Below are 25840 nucleotides of genomic sequence, written 5' to 3' on the forward strand. Positions count from 1 at the left end.
AGCTCAGATGAAAAACCGGTTCATCAAACAGAAAAACATGGGAATCAAACAAAGAAAGTTATGGACCAAAAAGCCACGAGCTAGGATAAGACAGCTAAGAATTAAGAGCATTAGAGAGAGTGTTTCTTTGTTTCAGGCAGTGGTGGGCACAGTTAACTAAAAAGTTAGCTTCGATAACCATTCGTGACGATAAACTGCTAAAAAAATGTATCTTTATTACAGATAACCGATAACTATTAGTATTGATTTGGATGTGGCCACATCAGATTACACTGTCGGCTTCTGATAAACCAGTTTCACATTAAGTGCCGCAGGGGCTGCTGGGTAAATTCAAGGATCCCAAACACAAAGACCGCACGAAAAATTAATGAATAAAAAAATTAAACCCCAAGCACTGTCATCAACTTTCAAAAGCAGTAAAACACAGTATTTAGAAGTCACAGTTTATCTCGGTATTACATACACCGTCATTTACGAGCTAAAAGCTGCTGCTTTTTTCACACTTTCAACCCTGCGGCTTAAACAACCGAAATACGCCTATCAATGCATTGGTTGGCAGAGTAAAATACACGTAGTAAATATAAATTCTTATCAGTTCGTTTCAGTCATCTGAAAAAATAATCGTCCTGAGATTATGCAAAATGGTCTAAACAGTGAAGAAACGCCCCAGTCAGCCACAAAGAAATAAAATAAAATGATGTTAAAATTAGTCCATTTTTGTTTTCGTGTTGAGTGGGCTTCTTCTTATTCTTTCAGATCCAATGGCGGATGGCACCAGCTTAAGGTGCATTTAGCGTACGCCATGTTTCAGTAGGAAATCCATGCAAGTCTTTGTACATGAGGCCCCTGGTGCTCAGGGCCTGTTCTTTTGCTCCCATGATCTGTGCCTCTGTGCTGTCCTTCAGCCCAGCCTTTGCTAGCCATTGGTACTATTTCTTGATGTCTGCCATCCCCTCTAGCTGAGAGGGACTGGCCAGACAAAGGAACCAAGCAGGAAAGGATGTGTAGCAGGTTAGGGTGACAAAGGATGCAGATGGCACTGTGTTGACAAGCAAGGAGAGTGTTTTGAGAAGGTGGAGGGAATATTTTGAGGAGGTAATGAATGAAGAAAATGACAGAGAAGGATAGTTGTACACATATCACAATTGTGATATATGTACAATTGTGATGTATTTGTTTTAGTATATTTAGATTTTGTTGTGATTTGGCACTTTATAAGCCGATTCAATTGAAATTGAACATTTTATTGAGTCTTAAAGTAAATAAATATGAAATTGGTCACTGGGTCCTTAAACTTTGGACAAACTCTACATGATGGATCCTTGATCTCTGGACATAAATAGGAATAAACAAAATCTGTAGTTTTTGTCAAAAGCATTTCCTTTCAGACATTATTGGCATGAATGTCTTTCCATATATCTGAGCTGAGCTCTTACAGTTGCTGTGCTTCACTTCAGGATGTAATTTGTAAAGAAATACAGCACGTTTCATTTTGGGAGGAAAAAAACGTTTTAGTCGATTGTAGTTTCTTGTCTGTATTACAACGTTTGTAAGAAGTGTCATTTTATTTAAAGCGGAAATTCATTTTGAAGTCATTAATTCTGAATGGACCGTCTTGGCAGAGAGCCACGCAGCGTTTTGAGCTGTGACAACGGAAGGGAGGACGATTCTCGTTTCTTGACTGCAACAAGACAAGAGTCCCAGTTAGTGACTATATCCACACAAAAGTGACTCACAGTATTTTAATGGCTTTGAGACAGGTTAAGAAGCGGACTTGCTGTTTCTGAAGAGCAGCGAATCAAAGAACCAACAAGTTAGTGGTTCGAAGCATTGCTTCAATGGTTCACAACTTCAAAGTGCAGAAACGGTTGATTACGGAGCTGCTGCAGACCAAACCCTGAATATCTGACTTTATTTGTATGTCTGTATGACTCTGAAACTTGGAAAAATCTGTATAATTTACAGACTATGGGTTGACATGAAAACCACCGAAACGTTGTGTTCACCGCGGGGACGTTCAGCACTATTCGGGATTATTCCATTTTTTTTTAACCGATGACGAATGATACATAAAAAAAATTGGTCTGGATTCGTTGTTCAGTCGAGATGAGGTGCGTCGTTGAGATGAGGTTCCTCGCGTAACTGTATATGTGTGCATATGCACCAGATCCGGAATCCGGATCCGATCATCACCAAACTTTGTTGTTTGATAGAACATTTGACTATGTTACACCCTAATTTTTTTTCAAGCCTTTCTGCCTTGTTTTTGTGGAGTTAGAAACTAGAATGTCAAAATTCCCCCTATCCCGCAATGGTGAAGAATCTTTTAAAAAATTCCTGGATCCGGATCACCACTAAAATGTAATCACTTGTTCTTCTTGTCATTTCCAACCACTCCACAAAATTTCATCAAAATCCGTTCCAAACTTTTTGAGTTATCCTGCTGACAAACAGACAAACAAACAAACTCGACTGAAAACATACCCTCCTTGGCGGAGGTAACAACAGTACTTTAAAATCTGATCTTGCAGCAACTGGAAGCCAGTGCAGGGACGCCAAAACGGGCGTAATGTGGTCAAACTTTCTGCTTTGTGTCAAAAGTCTGGCAGCAGCGTTTTGAACCAGTTGAAGACCCCTAATCCTGGACTGCGGTAAGCCAGAAAATAGAGCATTACAATAGTCCAGTCTAGAAGAGACAAATGCATGAATCAAAGTCTCAGCATTAGCCATAGACAGGATGGGACGAATCTTCGCTATATTTCGCAAATGGAAGAAAGCAGTCTGCTTTATTGGGGCTTTTAAAATCTGTTTAGTGTACTTTTAACATAAAGTGCTTTATAAATAAAATTATTATTACTACTACTACTACTTCAGGGCAGTGCGGACATATGGTTAAGTTAGTGGTTAAGCTGTTGGTTTTGGGATCAGAGGATCCTCGGTTCAAAACCCAGACTGACCGGAAAATCACTAAGAGGCCTTGGGCAAGGTCCTTAATCCCCTAGTTGCTCCCAGTGTGTAGTGAGCACCTTGTGTGGCAGCACCCTGACATCGGGGTGAATGTGAGGCATTATTGTAAAGCGCTTTGAGCATCTGATGCAGATGGAGAAGCGCTATATGAGGTATAAATGTAGTCCATTTACCATCTGTTGGATATTACATAGGCAAAACAACGTTGCTTTGGGAATTAATCTGGTACATCAAATTTCACCACAAACTGTCTTCATTATGCACTCTTTAATGTGATGAGTTACGAGAGAACATTTATTGTTTTTGAGATATTGTCTACACAAGCTGGCTGTGATGGATTATTTTACCAACGCAGGCAATGTGTTCATCTGACCACAGAGTCCACCTTAAGAAGCCTGCAGCTGCATGCATCCGCTTTGTGTTTTACAATCTGCTGTGCAAAATATAAAAATAAAGTATAAAAAAGAAAGAAAGAAAAAGTTCATAAAAAAGGTCATAGTAAATGTTCTTTTTTTTTTTTTTAATGGTAATTATGTTATTGGCTAACAGTTTTCTATTTTTAATTTTTTTTTTACTGGTTCAAACTTTTAACTGTCTCAGCACCTATGTGAAAAAATTAATTTAATTTCTTGTCACAATGACAAATCTAACATCTTCTGTCAACCTGACATTTAATTATTTGATACAAAGCTGCATCCAACTTTGAGTAAAAGTGAAAATCCTGTTTATTATTCACTTGAGCATTCTTCTCCATTTATGTTGCACATACTTTTTCAAACTTCATACTTTTTTCTGCACATTGTATTGTGATAAATACTTACTATTCTGATATCATCCACGTATTTGAACATAATTCAGTCGTTTGCAGAATCAACTTTGATCGATGAATGCAGTTTTCTCTTCTGTGAGTTGATTAAAAACCTGAAACCATGATGCAGCAGCCAGAATTGTGTGTCTCATCAGCAGTCCGCAGTTTCTAAGTCAGCACAGTGTATTAAATGCTTCTGCACGCTAACCGCTGAGGGGATATATTGTGCCTGGGTTTTTGACAAACGATACGGCCCCTCTGCTGCTCATGTCTAAAGCTTGTCTCATCTCCACTTGATATATTTCTCTTAATAGTCGTAATAAAATGTGACTATTAAGAGGCTTTTTTCTTTTCTGTCAGAAGCGCAGTGTGTCTGCACTTGGTTCTTCACCTTACAGCTGTAGAGCGGGCGCAGGTTGCTGCAAAGAGCTGGTCACACTGATGTGTATTTGTGCCTCAAGCTTACATTTGCATCTGTTTCCTGGAAAACAGAACTCGATTTAGTTTTTGGTGGAGTTTGTATGATACTGAATATAAAAGTTTAACGGGTCTGTCTGTTTTGTTTTTTGTTAACAGAAACCTTGGAAAATCAGGACTCAGAGTATCTTGCTTAGGATTAGGTGAGTAGAGTCTATGCTGTGCTTAACAACGCATAATGCATTTCTCCACCACAAGGCAGAGAGAAAACGCCACACAATTTATGTGGATTAAACATTATATGAAAGCATGAGAATGATGCAGGAACTAAAATCTAAATTAGCAAACTGAGAAGGTCTATAAAAGCCTTTTGAGAGTCTTCTGATTGCTTCATGAAAAATAAGAAAGAATATACAGTGATTTTTATCCTCACATTAGCAATAAGGTGTCCTCAATTTCCAAACAGAATAAGGGGAATCTGTGAGCTTTCTGATATATGACTGTGGTGCTCAGTCGGGAAGACTGAAATATTTCTTGTTTTGTGAGAAGCCAGCAGTGGAATGATAACTCTTATCTAATGTACAGTGCATCTGGAAAGGAGTCCACCTGGGTAAATTCAGTTAATTGGACATGATTTGGAAAGAACACACCTGTCTACATATAAGGTCCCACAGTTGACAGTGCATGTCAGCTCACAAACCAAGCATTAAGTCAAAGGAATTGTCTGTAGACCGCTGAGACAGGATTGTCTTGAGGCACAAATCTGGAGAATGGTACAGAAACATTTAGGGTGCTTTAAAGGTCCCAGTGAGCACAGTGGCCTCCATCCGCAAATGGAAGACGTTCAGATCCACCAGGACTCTTCCTAGAGCTGGCCGCCCGTCTAAACTGAGCGACCGAGGGAGAAGGGCCTTAGTCAGGGAGGTGACCAAGAACCCAATGGTCACTGTCAGATCATTCCAGAAGGACAACCATCTCTGCAGCAATCCACCAATCAGGTCTGTATGGTAGAGTGGCCAGACAGAAGCCACTCCTTAGTAAAAAGGCACGTGGCAGCCCACCTGTTTGTCAGAAGGAAAAATATATTCTCATGGTCCAACCTGATGGAGCTTGAGAGGTGCTGCAAAGAGGAATGGGCAAAACTACCCAAAGATAGGTGCACCAAGGTTGTGGTATCATATTCAAGAAGACTTGAGGCTATAATTCCTGCCGAAGGTGCATCAACACAGTATTGAGTAAAGGGTGTGAATGCTTATGTACATGTGATTTTTAGTTTTTTAATATACATATATAAATAAATTTGCAAAAACTTCAAACAAAACTTTTTTTATGTTGTCATTTTGAGGGACAAAATGAATTTGCTCCATTTTGGAATAAGACTAACATAAAATGTAGAAAAAGTGAAGCACTGTGAATACTTTTCGGATGCACTGCAATTAATTTAATTTATGTTGCACCAGATCACAGCAGTCCTCATTCCAAGGCACATTACACATTGAACAGATTGTCTCCAAAAATTATTTAAACCCATTAGTCCACAAGTCACAAAGTTTAAGAAGGTTTCCTTTGCAATCTCTCCTCTAAACCTCGTATAATTTTCACATGCTGGATTTCCAGTTATAGTTGTTGCAATGTAAAAATGATCAGGGTGATTAAACTTAAAGACTTACGTTCATTTGCTGCATTAAAAACTTAAGTGAACTCAACTTCAAGATAAGTTTTTAGTCAACTCAGGAAGACAAGCTATATAAGTTGCCCAGTTGATAACTTATATAATTTACCTTCCTGAGTTGAATAAAAGCTTTTCTTGAAGTTCTTTACTGACCCTCACCTTCTGCACACCGTCATTGCAACCAGAGGAGCCTCTTCAGCCACAGACTGCTCCTTCCCAAGTGCAGGACCAACAGACTGAAAAACTCCTTTGTCCCTCAGGCCATCAGACTGTACAACTCCTCACTCAGGGGGAGGAGGAGTAACAGCAAGACAGAGGACGGGAAGGAGAGGAACAGTAGTAGCCAGTAAACCAGTTTGTCTGGTATTTATATCTATATTTTCAAATTCTTTTTTTTTTTTACTCACTTTTGATACTGTGTGTGCTTCTTACCCTGTGTAATGCTATACAATGCTGCTGGAACCTCAATTTCCCCGAGGGAGTCTTCCCAAGGGATCACTGAAGTTCTGTCTAATCTAAGGGCCCTGTCCCACTGGCGTTTAGGAGGATTTGCATATGGATTGTGCACAAAATTGGCTCATATTCGCTTAACATCCGCAATATGCGTGAAACATGCTTGTATGAGTCGGCCGACACCCGCACATGTCCGCAATTATCTGCCAAGGCACGTTTTTCTGTTACCAGGATTTTTGAGCTGCACATAATTTTGGCTACGGATGACATCCGCCTCACATACTCAGTACATACACAATACATACATAATACATAATCTATGCGCTGTATATTCGCCGTCATCTGCTGATATCCACAACTGACTGATTTGCGGCTTGGCAGCGGACTGGGACAGTGTGTAAAATGGATATTTTGCGTGCCCATCATGTCCACATTATGAACTAAAATAAGTTGTAGCGACTGCATACAGATTGGCCACGAATAAAGCGTTTTTATTACGTCTGCTTTGCATCTGATTTGAGGCGGATGCAAATCAGATGCGCTGTGTTCACAGCTGGATGCCGTTCTTTGTTCTACCAGCTGCCATGTGCTCTGTGCTGGATGCTGCATATATAAAATAATTAGTTCAGGGCAGATTAATCATTTTATTCTGCAAATTGCCTGTTGAAAATGGCTCTAATCACCTCCTGAATCAAAGCTACAGCTGGGCTCCAGCTGCAGAAAGCATTTTGAGCCATCTAAAAAGGTAATTTGACTTGTTTACATTGTCAAGGCTTGATAAAACAGTTGCGTGTTTTTTCCTTCTTGTCTGCAGCTGTTACACTATTTATTCCTATGTTTATAACAGATTTAAGTTCTTGTTATCGTCATTCAGATGAGCTGCGCTCTGGTGCGATTCGCTGACGTCACCACTCGCCCTGTTCACTACTTGTTTACTCCAATCAACTTGTCCGAGTCCAGCAAATGCTCCAGAGCCTGCATTGTTGGTGTGAATAGTGATGCCAAAAGGAGCGAGTGCTGTTGGGAAAGTGTAGGTACACGGACCCACAACAGGGGGCGCAAATGAATGGACAATGGAGGAAGTCAAATAACAACACTTTACTGTTGTGAATGGGCACAACAAACAACAGATTACAACAATAGACAAACAGCCAAATCACAGAAGGTGTCATGTGGGCAGGCTCGAAGATAGAAGACGTCTGTCCAAAGTAGAACCGGAACCACATGATTTCCTCCGCCACCAGACCCCGGGAATACTGGAGCTGCCAAGTCCCGAACTCCCAGGTGGCCACTGCCTCCGCGTGTCGGACCTGGTACTGCTGGCGAGGAACAAAAAAACAATTAAATGTGGGCGCGTTTGCACCCAGCAATCCACACGGCAGGAAAACTACCTCCATCTCTCGTTAGAAAAAGAGTCTGCTGTACAATGCACAAAAGTCACAAAAAAGTTACTGTCGAAAGATCACAATCAGCTGAGAACGTTACCTTCCAGGTAGAGCGATATCTCGGCAAAGAGGTGGAGACGTCGTCCTGCTGATGTACCCCTGCTGATCAGGTGATTGGTAACAGCTGTTGCAGGTGATGAGTGACAGCTGTCACCCTGGCTGCTCCTGTGAGGCGGCTGCGCCCTCTGGTGCCTGGAGCCCGCACTCCAGACAGGGCGCCCTCTGGTGGTGGGCCAGCAGTACCTCCTCTTCTGGCGGCTCACACAACAGGACCCCCCCCTCAACGGGCGCCTCCTGGCGCCCGACCAGGCTTGTCTGGGTGGCGGCGGTAGAAATCGGCCAGGAGGGCCGGGTCCAGGATGACGCTCCTCTTCACCCAGGAGCGTTCTTCGGGACCGTACCCCTCCCAGTCCACCAAATACTGGAAGCCCCGGCCCATCCTACGGACATCCAAGAGCCGGCGTACAGTCCAAGCCGGCTCGCCATCGATGAACCGGGCAGGAGGCGGCGCCGGACCCGGAGTACAGAGGGGTGAGGTGTGATGCGGTTTGACTCGGGACACATGAAACACAGGATGGATCCACAGTGAGGCCGGAAGCTGAAGCCTCACTGCGGCTGGACTGATGACCTTAAGGATCTTGAAGGGGCCGATGTAACGGTCCTGTAGCTTGGGGGAGTCCACTTTGAGGGGAATGTCCTTTGTGGATAACCACACCTCCTGCCCTGGCCGATACGCAGGGGCCGGGGTCCGCCGACGGTCTGCATGGGCTTTTGCCCTCGTCCGGGCCTTTAGCAAAGCAGAACGGGCGGCACGCCACACCCGACAGCACGTCCGTAGGTGGGCCTGGACCGAGGGCACACCGACCTCTCCCTCAACCACCGGAAACAACGGGGGCTGATACCCCAGACACACCTCAAAAGGGGAGAGTCCGGTGGCTGAAGACACCTGGCTGTTATGGGCATACTCGATCCAGGCCAAATGGGTACTCCAGGCCGCCGGGTGCGCGGCAGTCACGCAGCGCAAGGCCTGTTCCACCTCCTGGTTTACCCGTTCTGCTTGCCCGTTGGTCTGAGGGTGGTACCCGGACGAGAGACTCACCGTGGCCCCCAGTTCCCGGCAGAAGCTCCTCCAGACTTGCGAGGAGAACTGGGGACTGCGATCGGAGACGATGTCTGTTGGAATCCCATGCAGCTGGACGACGTGGTGGACCAGGAGGTCCGCTGTCTCCTGGGCTGTTGGGAGCTTCGGGAGGGCCACGAAGTGGGCCGCCTTGGAGAATCTGTCCACTATCGTGAGGATGGTGGTGTTACCCTGGGACAGCGGGAGGCCCGTGACAAAATCCAGGCCGATGTGGGACCAGGGGCGATGAGGCACAGGCAGCGGCTGGAGTAGTCCTGATGCCCTGCGATGGTCAGCCTTGCCCCTGGCGCAGGTGGTGCAGGCCTGGATATAATCCTGGACGTCGGCCTCTAGGGACGCCCACCAGAAGCGCTGCCGGACAACTGCCACGGTTCTTCGCACCCCTGGATGACAGGAGAGCTTGGAGCCATGACAGAAGTCCAGGACTGTAGCATAAGAAAGTCCGCGCATGTCTCCACACAACCCCTGTACGGTTCTGGAGGGCTTATGTATGCTTCAGGGGAAGGTGGGAGGGGTCGTTGAACGACCTGTGGAACGTCACTATTGTGCACAGGATCGACAGGAGGGGGAGCCGCAGCAGCGCCCTGAGGGTGCGCTTCCACCTGCGCGGCGAGAGCCTCCACCCTGCGGTTAAGGAGGACGTTCTGCTCGGTCATCAGATCCAGCCGAGCCGTAAAAGCGGTGAGGATTTGCTGCAACTCACCAATCATTCCTCCTGCAGACGCCTGTGCGCCCTGCTCTTCCATTGGCCGTTCAACGGCCGGTTGACGCCCCTCGGGGTCCATGACGTTGGCCGAGATATCCTGTTGGGAAAGTGTAGGTACACGGACCCACAACAGGGGGCGCAAATGAACGGACAATGGAGGAAGTCAAATAACACTTTACTGTTGTGAATGGGCACAACAAACAACAGATTACAACAATAGACAAACAGCCAAATCACAAAAGGTGTCGTGTGGGCAGGCTCGAAGATAGAAGACGTCTGTCCAAAGTAGAACCGGAACCACACGATTTCCTCCGCCACCAGACCCCGGGAATACTGGAGCCGCTAAGTCCCGAACTCCCAGGTGGCCACTGCCTCCGCGTGTCGGACCTGGTACTGCTGGCGAGGAACAAAAAAACAAATGTGGGCGCGTTTGCACCCAGCAATCCACACGGCAGGAAAACTACCTCCACCTCTCGTTGGAAAAAGAGTCTGCTGTACAATGCACAAAAAAGTTACTGTCGAAAGATCACAATCAGCTGAGAACGTTACCTTCCAGGTAGAGCAATATCTCGGCAAAGAGGTGGAGACGTCGTCCTGCTGATGTACCCCTGCTGATCAGGTGATTGGTAACAGCTGTTGCAGGTGATGCGTGACAGCTGTCACCCTGGCTGCTCCTGTGAGGCGGCTGCGCCCTCTGGTGCCTGGAGCCCGCACTCCAGACAGGGCGCCCTCTGGTGGTGGGCCAGCAGTACCTCTTCTGGCGGCCCACACAACAGAGTGCGCTTCTTTTATGACCGCAATGCATATGCTGTGCACGCGCAAACACATGCGTGATGCGTTCATAATACAACCGTAATACTGCCGTGATAATCGCAATGAGTCAGATCCGTTTCCTCACTACATGCGTTATACAACCGTGATTGATCATCATATATTCGCTATACATTATTAATATATCCATAATTCATACTGGGACATTTGTCATTTTTAGCCATTTTTGTTGCAGACGATAACGAATGCCCATAATTTGTGTACTCAATTCATGCGCAATTAATCCTCTCCCCAGTGGGACAGGGCCCTAATCTACAGTGCCTTGCGAAAGTATTCTGCCCCTTGGTAATTCACGGATTTTAATTTGTTTACGCCATTTAAAATAAAGTAAATCAGGCTTCTCAATATAAAAAAAAAAATCTAAAATTATCTTCTTTAAACCCCGACTCAAAGCAGATTTCTACAAAAAAAAAAGTTTCTCTACAAGAAATTATGCATAGTACAAGCTTTGCATTTTGCATCACTACTCTTAGCTTCATAGTGGAGTAGAGCGGAGAAGGATATTCTTTCACCAAAATAGATCAAATCTAGGCTTGCATCTCAGATGTACCTTCTGGCAATTTGTAGCTAAACTTCTAGGTCTTCTTTTTAAGACAGTCCTCCTCTATACCACTTTAGCATTAAGCTGTATAACTGGTGATGCACAATGCAAAATTGGCACTGTGCACAATTTCTCCAGTCACACCCACATAAGCCTATATATTTGTTTGGGTTGTGTAGGTGTCTTGGTGGCTTTCCTCACTCTTCTTGCACAGTCACTCAGTTTTTGAGGACTGTCTACTCCACACAGATTTACCATAGAGTGCCACACTGTTTGTATTTCTTTGTAATTAATGTAAATAAAGTCCAAGACATTTAGTGACTTGGAAATGTTCATGTATCCATCCCCTGACTTGTCTTAAGAAAACTGGCAATAAAACTATTTACAGTTATTATACCAAAAGGGCCCCATACTTGTGCAACCCATCATGTTGGCTTTTATATTTTTAATTCATTTATATCAAATTATAGAGATTTGCTTTGAGTTTAAGGAAGATAATTTTAGAAATGTTTATATTGAGAAACCTGCTTTACTTTTCATATTTGAAATGGCATTAACAAATTAAAATACCAAATGGCCTAATACTTTTGCAAGGCACTGTAATTTATGTTTTTAAGGCAACAATTTAACTTGCCACATTTCTCCATATAATGTGGAGTTGCATCAGGAAGGGCATCCGGCTTAAAACAAATCCACCTTGGATCTGCAGTGGTGACCCTGCATGAAAACAAGGGAGGAGCTGAAAGGGACTTGCTTTACTTACCCTGATAATTTTTACAGTGTGTTCTCAAAGGCGATCCTGTCCAACCCACATCACAAATCTGCCACAAAGTCCCATTAAAAGCCCATGAAGATGGTTCATCTCCACTCTTGTGGCTTTAAGGTACCAGCAAGTGTCACTTTTTAGTTTATATTATGCCAGCAACAAACCCATGACTAATGAGGACAATTAATCCAGTCCCTTTTTGTCCAACGACCTGGTTTGCACTGAGATTTTGCACTCTATAAATAGCAATATGTAGATGGGCATCCTCAAACAGATGTGCGCTATGCACCATAAACCAAGTGCCATAGAGTGCTAAGATAGGGCTCATGATTTTTTTTTTTTTTTTCTCAGCAGCATTTTCAACTGGAAAATGGTCCCCTGTGAGGTTCATGTAGATGACAATGGTCTGGTTGCTTTAGCTTGACCTTATCTGCACAGATTTCTCCCTGATGTTTGCTCAGAGGTTATTTTTCAGCACTCTAAATTGTTTTCTGCCTTCCACTAACTCCCATTACTTAACTATAAGTGCGACTTTTGCTGAATCAGTTTTGTTTTTTTCTCATATCGAGGCATCCTTCCTGCATGCATTTCAGCCTAATAGATGATTCTGTTTATCAGCTCCTCTGCTTTTTCCTGCTGCACTTAGTCACGACAGACAACAAATGACACATTGTCCACGCTTTTTAAGTGACCTGCACTTAGAGAATGATACCTGATGTCAGATTCTGCTGATCCCCTTTTCAGCGGCGGCCAGTGAAACTGCTGCTGTGACCCCCAACTGGGAACTGTGATGCCATGGACCAGCACGGTGGTCACATGATAGTCTATGGTGTACAGTCTAAATGACATAGTGCAGCTGTTTGTGGAATATGTTGAACTCCACATTGCTAATTACATGTTGTGAATTCTGAGGGCAAAGTAGGGTTCAGTATGCAAAGGGGTTGTACTTACAGTAGTCACCTAATTAGTCATGGGTGTGTTTTGGGCACAATGAAATAGAGTATAATTTGTTCCTACATTTAAAGGAAAAGTACACCAAGTGCTATTGAGATGGCAGACGTAGAAGTGAGAGGTTTTCTGGAGAGGATGTGAATCAGCCTGCACAAAGCTAGCGACAAGAAGCAGCAGGCAAACAAAACATGGGCAACACAAAAACCCATGTCTCAAAAGCACAAGAATACTGAAAACTATGTCAAGGGTAGTGACTGCAATGAGAGTTGGAAAACTGATGCATCCACTGCTATGCGGAAAAATTTATTCACAACTATGTTCACAAGCATGTTGCACAAACATTGGAGGAGCACTTGGTGTTAATGGTAAATTTAGTATAACTAACTTTATCTTGATACACAGTATGTGTTTTCCACACTATGTTTTCTGGAATATAAGTCACATTTTTTTCTTTTACTAAATTGAAAGGTCGTGTAACTTACACCACATCACACATGACGGGCCGCATACGAAAAGTGTCAAGAAGCAGTCTGAAAAAGTCAGACCAGTGGCGGCCGCTGGCCTTTCAAAGAGAGGAAGCTCATTGTCGACTTGCATCATAAAATTTGTCAATTTATTTATATATGTAAATTCAAATATGTAAAATGGTCATAAGAGTTCCAAGTTGCACAAGCATTTAATTTCATTTCAAGTAGTCTATGATGGCACAATTACAAAGTGGTTAGTGCGTTTGGTTTCAGTGCAGAAGGTTCCTGGTTCAAACCCCACCCCTGCCATAATTCTCCATGTAATGTGGAGTTGCATCAGGAAGGGCATCCAGCATAAACACTGAGCCAGAATCAACATGCAGATCCACCTTGGATCTGCTGTGGCGACCTCGAATGAAAACAAGGGAGCAGCCGAAGGGACTTCATTTTACAAGTATATATTCATGTTTTAAAAGAAAATATCGTGAAAATTTTCAAGAAGCACATAGAACTTATTATTAAACATACATAACACAGCCTGACTGTTTGATGACATCTTGCCCTTTATTGTTCCATCCAATTGTTATGTTAAAGACTGGCCAGCAGATGTCACCATAAATTGTATCAACAGCTTAAACACTGAACCATTGCTTCATATTGATTCAATGGTTCAAAACATTTCGGTTTCGCTGTCACTAATTTTAATTAATAAAATACAACAACCACTAATTATTGCCACATATCCCCGGATAGACTTACAATCATGAATATTTTGATGTTTTGCGAACCAGGACATTAACATGCAATGACTTTTAAACACACTTACTGAAGAATGAAGCAGAGAGTAACTCACCTAGATCTTCTCACATAACATCTAATCCAGTGTGCTTCTTTGTGAATGTTCCTGGTATTTAAATCACCAGTTTCCTCCAGTTCTCTTGTTTGCTGCGGTACAAAGTTTTTTTTAGTTATATAGTTGTATGATATCTAACATGCACCTTTAAAACAGACTGATTTATAGTGCACACAAAACACGTTGGCATAAATTAAAAATGCAAAATACGCAAAAATGTGCAAATTAATTCTCACATGCCTATATCTCAAAATAGCTGTCAATCAAAATGGGATTCAACCTTTTGACTGATCATCCAATCATTGTACAGAGGTCCAGCATCCAGGCCTGCCCACAGCTCCATTCACCCCCAGAGATGCTGACAATGGCAATGAAAAAAACTGTTTCCTTGGCTGTGCATTTGGGATCATTGTCTTGCTGAAATGTTCACCCTTGTTTCATCATCATCCTGGAAGATGGCAGCAGATTATTATTAAGAATGCCTCGGTACGTTTTTCAGTTCATCCAACCTACAATTACACGACGTCGGTCAGTACCGTATGCTGAAAAACAAACCCACACCATGATGTTCCCATCTCTGAACTTCACTGTTGGTATGGTGTTTTTGGGGCCATTTGACCTCTAAACATGGTGTGTTTTGTGACATTCAAAGAGTTCAATTCCAGATCTTTCTGAAGTGGTCCTTGCGACTTGGAGAATTCTTCTGATAATTCGTTCCACTCTGTCAGAAATCTTGCAAGGACCACCTGATCATTGCCGGTTTATGGGGAAATTGTGTTCTTTCCATTTTCAGACTATGGCCCCAACAGTGCTTAGTGGAACATTCAGAAGTTTAGAAATCCTTCTGTAACCAATACCATCAGTATGTCTTGCAACAATAAGGTTGCGAGAGCTCTATTTTCAATTTGTTCATTTCTTCAGTGATTTTCTCCAGAACTATCTGCCAAACTAGAAAACTGCTGCATCCTAGTGAAGCAGCAGCAGGACCTTCGTGGCCGGGACGACGGTGGGGATCGAACCCACGTGGCTTGCACAAAAGACCGTTCCTCTACCAGATCAGCCAAAGGGGAACTCAACGTTAGCCAAGCTAGCGGGAACATCTTTTCAATTGGGACCCGGGACTTTCATCCCACTACACATCTCCCCACCATTTTTGACTTTGTCCCGAAGTCACAGGTGCATGTTAGCATACTCTGTGATCCACATCCTGTTCGTGACGCCAGATTGAAGCAGCAGGACCTTCGTGGCCGGGACGACGGTGGGGATCGAACCCACGTGGCTCGCACAAAAGACCGTTCCTCTACCAGGTCAGCCAAAGGGGAACTCCCCGTTAGCCAAGCTAGCGCAAACGTCTTTTCAATTGGGACCCGGGACTTTCATCCCGCTAAGGAAAGTTGTGTTTTTTTTTCCTTCACTAAATGGATGCTGCACTCACTGCAGTATATCAGATTATTGTCTGCAATAGTCCCAGATTGCATTTCAGAGCTTCTAGAATTGAAACATTTTCATGCAGGTGGTGTTGGGGGGTAATTTGGGGTCTTGGGCCACATGTAGAATGAATCAGTTTTAAATTACGCTTTCAATTCATATAGTGGCATCTACCTTTTTTTTTTTTTTAAGGTTACTTTATACTTTTATACTTGAAGTAGGTTTTCAAGCACATACTTTTTCACTTTTACTTGAGTAAAGAGGTCAAGTTGATACTTCAACTTTTACCAGAGTGTTTTTAAATTGCAGTATCTATACTTCTACTTAAGATACAAATGTGTGTACTTTTGACACCACTGCGCGCGCACACACACACAAAGCAACAACACAACGCTAAATAGAAGCAGTGATATTTACATCCAGTGTGCAGGTTGTCTTGCTGGTGGCCACAAGTTTCAGGATAAAAGAACCAGGGCTGTGAATTTTCGAAAATGAAATGAACTAAATGCCATAAATCAGGGGTGGCCAAGTTCGGTCCTTGAGAGCCACCTTCCTGACACTCTTAGTTGTCTCCCTGCTCCAACACACCTGAATCCAGTGAAAGGCTCATTAAAAGTCTGCTAACAAGTCTTTCATTGGATTCAGGTGTGTTGGAGCAGGGAGACAACTAAGTGTCAGGAAGGTGGCTCTCGAGGACCGAACTTGGCCACCCCTGCCATAAATAATTAATTTCCCAACTTCAAAATTTTACTGTGTTGTTTGTTCTCTGTATATAAGAAAATAAATAAATACATAAATAAAAGAATCCACCCCCTCATCACTTTTTTCTGATGTCAAGTATGATAAAATAAGTTTTTTTTGTAATGGGGCCTTATACGATGAAGACTATTAAACCAAGCAACGCACATCATGAGCAATGGACAGTGTTCATTAATTGACAGTATCAAAAAGCCATGTTCCCTGAATATTAATGCTGTGAAAGGATGTCCTATTCACAAAATCTACCTCATGGGCACCTTCTGGGTACAATGTACGCTTGTGCATTGTTAATCATTAGTCAGGGCACTTAACCATTCTGCAGGATGTTCTTCTTGCTGCCATGTCCGGTTTGGCCCAGTCATGTTTAGTCTATCCACACACATATGCCATATATATATACATACACACACACACACACACACACACACACACACACACACACACACACACACACACACACAGTTATGATCAATCAGCAGGTGCGTGTGCATGTACACACACACAAATGAATACACTTGCATCCGTTGGAAGTGTTACAGGACAAGTTTGAACATGCCCAGTTAAACAGTTTCTCGGATACTCACTCGACTGAAAACCATCGAAAGCCGCCTGAATTTTACGAATGGTTATCAACACGGAGGTGTTTCTCTGTGGCACCGGGCCATGAGCGGCTGCCTGCCGACGCGCGAATCCGTCTGCACGTCTTTCATTACAAAATCTCCTTTAACAGTGGAATGTCCAGATAAACTGCTGATCCCGACCTCTTCTGAAACTTCTGTTCTCTCACGACGTCCTGGGTCAACAGAGGCTTAAATTTGGAAGTTTTCAGCTCTAAACAGGCTGACGATGGTGGCTCGGAGCGTGGCGCGCCCTCCGGCTCCATGGGTTGTCCTTAAAGCGACAGTAACACTCCATAATCTCTCATCAGCCCTTAAAATTTTCACCGAAAACCAGCTGAATTTCTCGAATTGTGTCCACTCGGATGTGCCTTACAGTTTCTGAAAAGATTTTGATCAAGCAAAGCGGCAGTCTGAGCCATTCCTAAACAATGAAAAATAGACGGGAGGGGTGGACCACTCCTCACTCAAAGCCTGCCCACAGGCGAATGACGCAACCGACAGGAGTGAAAAAACTCACGCATGCGCACGAGGGTTCAAGCTTGTCTGATGTAATCGCACGTGATTCAAATCCATATAGTTTTTGAAAAAAATAAAAAGGTCGGTTTCTTTTCTAATAGACCACATATATTAGGGACACAGCAGAGGAGCAAACATAAGATAAGAGGAACTTTATCCTGAAGGGGAATTAAGTCAGTGAGCTCATCTATTCATCAAAGAGTTATACAGTCTGATGGAGTTACATTTACACAATTTCACTCACATCTGCACTCAGTTTCACTTACAGTTTCAACTGATTCATATTCGGAGTACAACTATGTTTTCGGAGATGTTAATTAACTATTTGGATTGTATTTGTTATGATTTCAGCTGAGCAGTGATTGTGTATTTATGCACTATTTACCAGTGGTGGGCACACTTCCGATAACAGATACTTATCGAAGATAATGTTTTCATTATCGGATTATCTTTTTAGATAACTTTAAAAACCATCGGACTAATTATCTTCTGATGAATTGCCGACTGATAACTTTTAGACCGATAACATAGTAAACCAAGCTGAACAGTGAAAAACATTTTTAAAACTTAAGCAGTTGAGACCTACCTGTTAAGTTTCCTAATAAGTATATTGTTCTACCCTCTGCAAACAGAAGACAGTTTTCAGAAAAAACTACTCTATCCTCTGTAAGGAAAGGAGAACTGGTGACCCCCCCCCAAAAAAATCATTTCCTTTAATACCATACTGATATAACCGCAATATCACCCAAGTCATCCAGAGGCATACATTTTTAACTTATGGTTCAAATTTTAGCCTACTCATTTTGGACAAGTTATTTAAAATAGTCATGTCTGAAGTTTTATAAAGTGAAAATATCAGATATACGTTTTCGTTTTAAAGTAATGTGCTAATTTTTAAGGTTTTGTGAGCACATGCTGTGCCCGGCAGCAATGCATTATGGGTAGCATAGGGTAATCGGCGGAAGCGGAAGTGGCGCTCGTCTTCCTGTGCGACACTGTGCAGCTTGCTGTGGCATATGGTTTGAGTGCTGTGTGTTGCCGATATTTTTTTCTTTTTTCTCTTTTTCCTTCTACGCCTAACATTTGTTACCGAGGATTAAGCGGAACTACGCGGATTACGCGGAACTATGAAGGGAGCTTACATCGGGATCCTTGTTGCCCTTTGGTCACTATGATGTCGGAGGATTAGCGGCTACCAAGATGGCGGAGATGTGAGTGCTGGTAGGATTACTTACAGCCGGAAACTCCTGATTTCTCTCCGCTTGCCAACGGCGAGTACAGAGTTCTTGTGTCCTCCTGGCCTGCCAGACGGTTTTTCTAACATCGCAGTAAGTGGGGATGTGCCAAGGAAGCGCCGGAGAAGGGGGAGGAGGGGGGGCATCCAGCGCCAGTTGAGAAGATTCGGACTTGACGACAGACGCCAGCTCCCGCCTCTCCCTACAGTCCTTTCCAATATCCAGTCCATTAGGAATAAGAGGGACGAACTCGAGATCTACGCTAAGTGGAAACGTGAGTTTAGAGAGGCTTGCCTCCTCGCGTTCACTGAAACGTGGTTGGGAGAACGAGACAAGAATGAGGATTTCTGCTTAACTGGCTTTGGTCTCCCCATTCGTCTTGACCGTTCCCCTTTTATCACAAGCAAGTCTAGGGGAGGCGGGGTTTGTTTTTACATTAACGAGAGATACTGTAAAACTGTGGTGGTGCGAGAGAAAATATGCACCTCGGATATTGAGCTATTGTGTATCTCACTTCGCCCCTTATACTTACCGAGGGAATTTCCTCAGCTGTTTTTTTCTCTTGTTTATATTCACCCAAGGGCTGACGTCACGGCAGCCTGCCAGCTGATCGAGGATGTGAATAATAAAATGACTGCAATTTCCCCTGATGCTCCCAAATTTATTTTGGGGGATTTTAATCACTGCCGATTGGACGGAGTGCTGAGGACATTCGAGCAGTATGTTACATGTCCAACAACAATGGGGAACTCTACGGTAGACCTTTGCTATGGCTCAGTAGCCAAAGCTTACAGGTCCACCAGTATGCCCTCTTTTGGAGCCTCATACCACAGCAGTGTCCTTCTCCTGCCGACTTATAGGCCAGTCTGTAGACGTCATGAACGGACTATAAGTCGGTGAGGTGTTGGTCAGAAGATTGTATCGACAAACTGAGGGCTTGCTTCGAATGGACAGAGTGGGAGGTCTTTTATAACATATGCTCGGATTTGAATGAACTGACAGACTGTTTCTTCTTATATTTCTTTCTGTGTCGACATTAATATCCCTCAAAAGAATATTATTAGCTATGCTAATAACAAACCGTGGGTTACCAAAATTTAAAGGGTGTCTTAAATAAGAAGAAAAACTTTTTTTATAGGAAATAATAGGGAAAAGAAAGAAATTAACAAAGAGGTTAGGATTGAAATCCGGAAAGCGAAGAGAGCTTATAAGGATAAAGTAGAATATATGTATAGCAGTGGCAACCTGCGGGCGGCCTGGAGAGGCATTAAATCTATGGCTTCAGTTACTAACGTTCAACAGGATAATAATAAAGCACCAATTAAAGTAGAGGGGAGTTGCGAGGAGGATCTGCCAAATGCATTCACTGCTTTTATTCCCGGTTTGAGAACCATGAAGGTTGCAGAAAAACTCCCCCTGGAAAGTACCTCCCTCTGCTACTGATGATGGGGATAGCCATTAGTGAGGATAGTGTGAAAAAACTTCTGGAGAAGGTTAATGTAAGGAAGTCTTGCGGTCCAGATGGAATTTGTGGACGCACACTAAAGTATTGTGCTGACCAACTTAGTAGTGTACTCCTTTATATCTTTCAGAGGTCACTTATTTGTGGTCAAGTACCGGACTTATGGAAGTCACTCAATTCCTGTCCCGAAAAATTCATTCCCTAAGCAGTTTAATGACTTCAGACCCGTAGCGCTTACATCATTGTGCATGAAGGTCTTTGAGAAAATCATGAAGAATATGATAATAGCAAATATGGAGGGGAATATAGATCCACTCCAATTTGCGTATCAGGCGGGAAAAGGAGTGGAGGATGCTAAGCTTTTCATTCTTAACTGTCTTTATAGGCATTTAGAGAAGCCTCGAGCTCATGCTCGGCTTTTATTTGCTGACTTCTCCTCAGCTTTTAATCTGATGCAACCACACCTTTTAGTTAAGAGGCTGAGGTATGATTTTAAATTGCCCCACCAGATTGTTGTATGGTTGTCAGACTTTGACTAATAGGCAGAGAGTCTTGGTAAATGGACGTGTTTCAGACTCCGTGGTTTTGTCCACTGGCTCACCACAGGGCTGTGTCCTTTCCCCCTTACTTTTTATTTTATATACAGATGAATGCAGAAGTGTTAGGCAGGGCAGTTATTTGGTTAAGTTTTCTGATGATACTGCTTTGCTGTCGCTCCTTCAGGGAGATGAGTCAGAACACGGGGAGGCCCTCACTGATTTTGTCTCATGGTGTGATGCAAATCACTTGGACTTAAATGTATCCAAACGAAGGAGTTAATTGATTTCAGACGAAATAAAGGGTCAGCTGTGGACACTGTTATTCATGGTAAAGCCATGGAAAAAGTCTCTGCATATAAATATTTAGGCACTTTCTTTGATGAGAAGTTGAAATTTGATGTAAATACGGCAGATATTGTGAAACGTGGGCAACAGAGAGTGTACCTTCTGCGCAAACTGAATTCCTTCTCTGTTAGGCCTGTTATCATGGGCCGCTTTTATCAGTCTTATTGAAAGCCTTTTATGTTTTTCTTTTATCTGCTGGTTTCCCAGCTTGGCTCTGAAGGATAAAAATAGGTTGTATAGTATTACAAGGATATGTTCAAAGATAATTGGAATGGAAACTAGAGACCTAGCTAGTTTTTGTGAACAACAAATGATAAGGAAGGCAAGATGTATTTTGTCTTCTTTCGGACATGTGCTAGCAGGTGAATTTTCTCTGTTGCCTTCGGGTCGACGTTATGTTTCACCTGTCTGCAGGACGAATCGATTGTTAAAATCCTTTATCCCTTCTGTTATCTGTCTTTTAAATTCTTTGTGAGGTGTAGATGTATAGGTATGAGGATGTATGGATGTTGTATATATATATATATTTTTTTTTTTATCTTATTCTGTTTTTTGTTTTTGTTGTTGTTGTATGTTAATGTGCCGGTATGCAGGCTGCCGAAACCAATTGCCCCTGGTGGGATGAATAAAGTTGTCTAAGTCTAATCTCAGACATTCACGACAGGACAAATGTATTTCAGACACTGTTCAGGCTCCACAGACAACAGCATTAAACTCTAGTGCCTAAAACTCTCGTGAATATATTCTCTGGGTTTATAGACATTGTATTTGCGTCTAAATTCCACGCATCTTAAATGTAGCAAACACAGATTATCTGGAATTTTGTTTAGTAAGTTTTCAAGGCCGCTACTGCCATCTACTGGCCAGTACTGATCATGGCAGTATTCACCCCAAGTACTAAGCATCTGGGCACCAGTAGATGGCAGTGTTCTATTTATTTTTACCCGGTTATATCAGATGGTGGTCAAATCAACTTTTTGGCTTTGCAAATGGCTTTTTTTTTTTACAAATTAAGTTTAAAAACAAAAACAACAACAAACAAACTTTACAAGACAGCTCTGCGGTTGGATGCTTGCTTCAGCAGCAGGAGGTGGTTGTGAGACGTTAAAGCTTGTTACTCCACTACACGATGCAGGACGCGCGATTAACCTGAAACTCGGTCCAAAAAAATTCATCTGAAAAATGGCCAAAACAGTGTAAAGCCAGCATTTATGTGTCAAGATAAGGCTTTTCAGAACTGATCAATTGTTAACCTTGTCCTTTGTTTTATCTATGTTTTTATTATTGCATTTTAACCTGTGAAGTGCTTTGTGACATGTCTGTGAAAGGCACTATACAAATAAATTTACTTACTAATATTGAGTGCACGTTTTACAGCATCACAAAACATGCGCACATCAAACATTCTCTCCACATGCAAAACATTTTGTGATGACACTTCCAGGGCTCTGTAAAAATGCCTGTATTTACAAATAAAAATGGAATATTTTCCAAAAGCATATTTATCTTTAAACCAACACACGACATACATCACATTAACGTGTTGGTTTACATAATGAATGACTGAACCAATCAGTGTTTAGCAGAGGCACTTTTACCCAGAATGCTTTGCAGTCTGTGTTTGTTACAAAACCTCAGAATTAGTGCATTATTCAACATTAAAAGATATGTTATATTTTAACTTTGTACAAATGACAGAATTGACATTAATGGAGTTATTCTATCAGTATTTTCACAAAACCATAAATTAGTATGACTATTTTTCAAGACCTCCGCATTATGATTAGTAAAGACCATTTTGTGGGTGCTCTCAGGATTCTTCTGTGCAGCTTCCTACAGGGGGCAGCATGGTCAAATATGGACATACTGGCTCATTCTTTGGGTCTTTTTTTGCTTTTGATGCTTTCAAAAGCAATTGTGTTAAAAGTCAATTTCAGCTTCTTAGTAATTGCAAATGTACCAGAGCCAATACTGGAATTTATCGATTAGCTCTAACTTCCGATACATTTTTGGGTGGTTTATCCATTTATCTTTATCAGAGATAATGTTTCAGTTATCTGATTCTGTTATCGAAGTTAATTTTTTGGTTATCTGTGCCCACCACTGCTACTTACGCATTCAGGCGGTCTGTGATACTTTGCCACACGTTGTCGTTTTATAACTGTGTGGCCTCTTTTTGATTTGGTTTATGACGAGGTAAAGTATTACCTCGTCATAAACCATGAAGATTTCTGCCTTCAACGGGAAACGTACGCTGCTCGAGTTGCCATGGTGAATTGGTGAATCTGTGTTCAATGGCGGACTCTCTGAGGAAGCCACATGCGTGCACTGATCCAGGATTGATTTTACCTTGCTTGATGAATCTATGTCTGCTCAGCCTGGATGCTCTTGCATTGGATTTGTTGAACTCAGTCATTTATCCGAATCGTACTTTTGTGCAACAGGCCCCTGGTGAAAATGGCATGTCAACAACACCTTTAGAAATTTATTTACTGAGAAAAATGGTGACATGTTCTCTATATATACACACATCAAGAAGTCTCTGGACTTTTTGTCTGAGGAGATTTCTGTTGTAAAAATGCAGCAGAAATCCATCATGGATCTGGTGGAGGAGGTAAAGGCTCTCCGGATCCAGAATGCCGAGAAGGACCGGCCTCTGGTGCACCTGGAGAACCGTGTCGCGGAGTTAGAACAATACACCAGAATGAATGACGTCATTAGCACCGGGTTCCGTATCAAACCCCGGTCATACGCACGGGCAGTGAGCAGAATGTCAGCTCTGTGGAACAACAGGTGGCTGACTTCCTACAATCCAAAGGAATTGAAATGGATTTCAATAATGGATAATTCTTAGACTATGGGCACTTATGTCCTTTGATCATATTGTATGAAAAACAGAAAAAAGGGGAAATTTAACACTTAGTTATCTTTACAATGAAAGTGTGTTAAGAAATTTGTTCTAGTAGTCTATGATGACTTTCACCTTTTTTCAGCATCATTATATGCAAATATTGCCGTTTTGTGCCTGTCCCACACCCAGACTTTTGATCTTCAATGATAAAAATGAATGGTAAAGAAACTTTTTTCTAATGTTTTGAAATATCTGAATAAAATCAGTAAAATAATCAAAACATAATTGGGGTATTTAATGTCATACAACTGTTGTGATTTTTTTTTTTTTTTTAAATGTAGTTGTCCCACACTATCGCCGTAATTTCCACCACAACACTGTAATGTCCCTAAACAGTTTGTATGAAAGATTGTTTGGGTAGTTTCTATGGAGATAAACAGTGACAGAGCACATGTATATAGCGCCAAATCACAACAAACAGTTGCCCCAAGGTGCTTTATATTGTAAGGCAATGGTGTGGTGGAAATTACATTTACAAGGCCAATAGTGCCTGTAGTTAAAGAATCACCCTAATATTGAAGCGTGCCACCCTCTGCCCCGGAGAGATGACAGCGATAAACGAGCTGTTATCATGAAGTTCATCAACAGAAAACATAAAATGGCACTGTTAAAACAAGGAAGAAAACTGAAAGGATGGAACGTATTCATCAATGAACATCTGACCAAACAAAACGCAGACATTGCCAGGAAAGCTCGCCTCTTAAAAAAAAAAAAAAAAAGGGAAAAATTCAGCATACATGGACATCAAACTAAAATATTCAAATTAAACGGGACTCCAGAGCAAGCCAAAGTTATGGTAATCAGGAACATGGAGGAACTGGACAAATACCGATAAGGTATGATAACATAACGCAGCACCATGACACAGACTGGAAGAACTTATTCATCTACATCTGGAGACAAGAGGGATAGAATTCAAAGAATTGTTGATAATGATAAACTGGAATTGACATTTAAATATACGGATCATAATTTACTGGACTTGGAGCATGATATATGAGGGCTGTCAAAGTAACGGCCCTTTTTATTTTTTTCAAGAACTATATGGATTTCATTCATATGTTTTTACGTCAGACATGCTTGAACCCTCGTGCGCATGCGTGAGTTTTTCCACGCTTGTCGGTGACGTCATTCGCCTGTGAGCACTCCTTGTGGGAGGAGTCGTCCAGCCCCTCGTCGGAATTCCTTTGTCTGAGAAGTTGCTGAGAGACTGGCGCTTTGTTTGATCAAAATTTTTTCTAAACCTGTGAGACATCGAAGTGGACACGGTTCGAAAAATTAAGCTGGTTTTCAGTGAAAATTTTAACGGCTGATGAGAGATTTTGAGGTGATTCTGTCGCTTTAAGGACTTCCCACGGTGCGAGACGTCGCTCAGCGCTCTCAGGCGCCGTCGTCAGCCTGTTCAAGCTGAAAACCTCCACATTTCAGGTTCTATTGATCCAGGACGTCGTGAGAGAACAGAGACGTTTCAGAAGAAGTCGGTTTCAGCATTTTATCCGGATATTCCACTGTTAAAGGAGATTTTTTTAATGAAAGATGTGCGGACGGGTCCGCGCGTCGGGACGCAGCCGCCGCGACGCTCCGCCACAGGAAAAACACCTCTGTTGAAAGCCTTAAGGACAAGTTGGAACATGTCCTGCCTGTTAAACAATTTCTCATATACTCACTCCACTGAAAGCCATCAAAAGCCGCCTGGATTTTACAAATGGTTATCAACACGGAGGTGTTTTTCCTGTGCCGCCGCACCGCGTCGGCTGCGTCCCGACGCGCGGATCCGTCCGCACGTCTTTCATTAAAAAAAAATCTCCTTTAACAGTGCAATATCCGGATAAAATGCTGAAACCGACTTCTTCTGAAACTTCTGTTCTCTCACGACGTCCTGGATCAATAGAGCCTGAAATGTGGAGGTTTTCAGCTTGAACAGGCTGACGACGGCGCCTGAGAGCGCAGCGCGACGTCTCGCACCGTGGGAAGTCCTTAAAGCGACAGAATCACCTCAAAATCTCT

General features: G+C 42.6%; 1 protein-coding gene across 2 annotated transcripts in view; it reads left to right on the forward strand.

Moving 5' to 3' along the window:
- kcnab1a (potassium voltage-gated channel, shaker-related subfamily, beta member 1 a) overlaps nucleotides 1-25840 on the forward strand; it is a 385002-nt gene that overhangs the window by 229053 nt on the left and 130109 nt on the right. For both annotated transcript variants that reach the window (XM_034168097.1, XM_034168098.1), the window contains exon 2: nucleotides 4352-4395. In XM_034168097.1, coding sequence (XP_034023988.1) covers nucleotides 4352-4395 — 44 coding nt within the window. The remainder of the gene's footprint in view (nucleotides 1-4351; nucleotides 4396-25840) is intronic.

This window comes from Thalassophryne amazonica, chromosome 4 (assembly GCF_902500255.1).
Source record: "Thalassophryne amazonica chromosome 4, fThaAma1.1, whole genome shotgun sequence".
NCBI lineage: Eukaryota > Metazoa > Chordata > Actinopteri > Batrachoidiformes > Batrachoididae > Thalassophryne > Thalassophryne amazonica.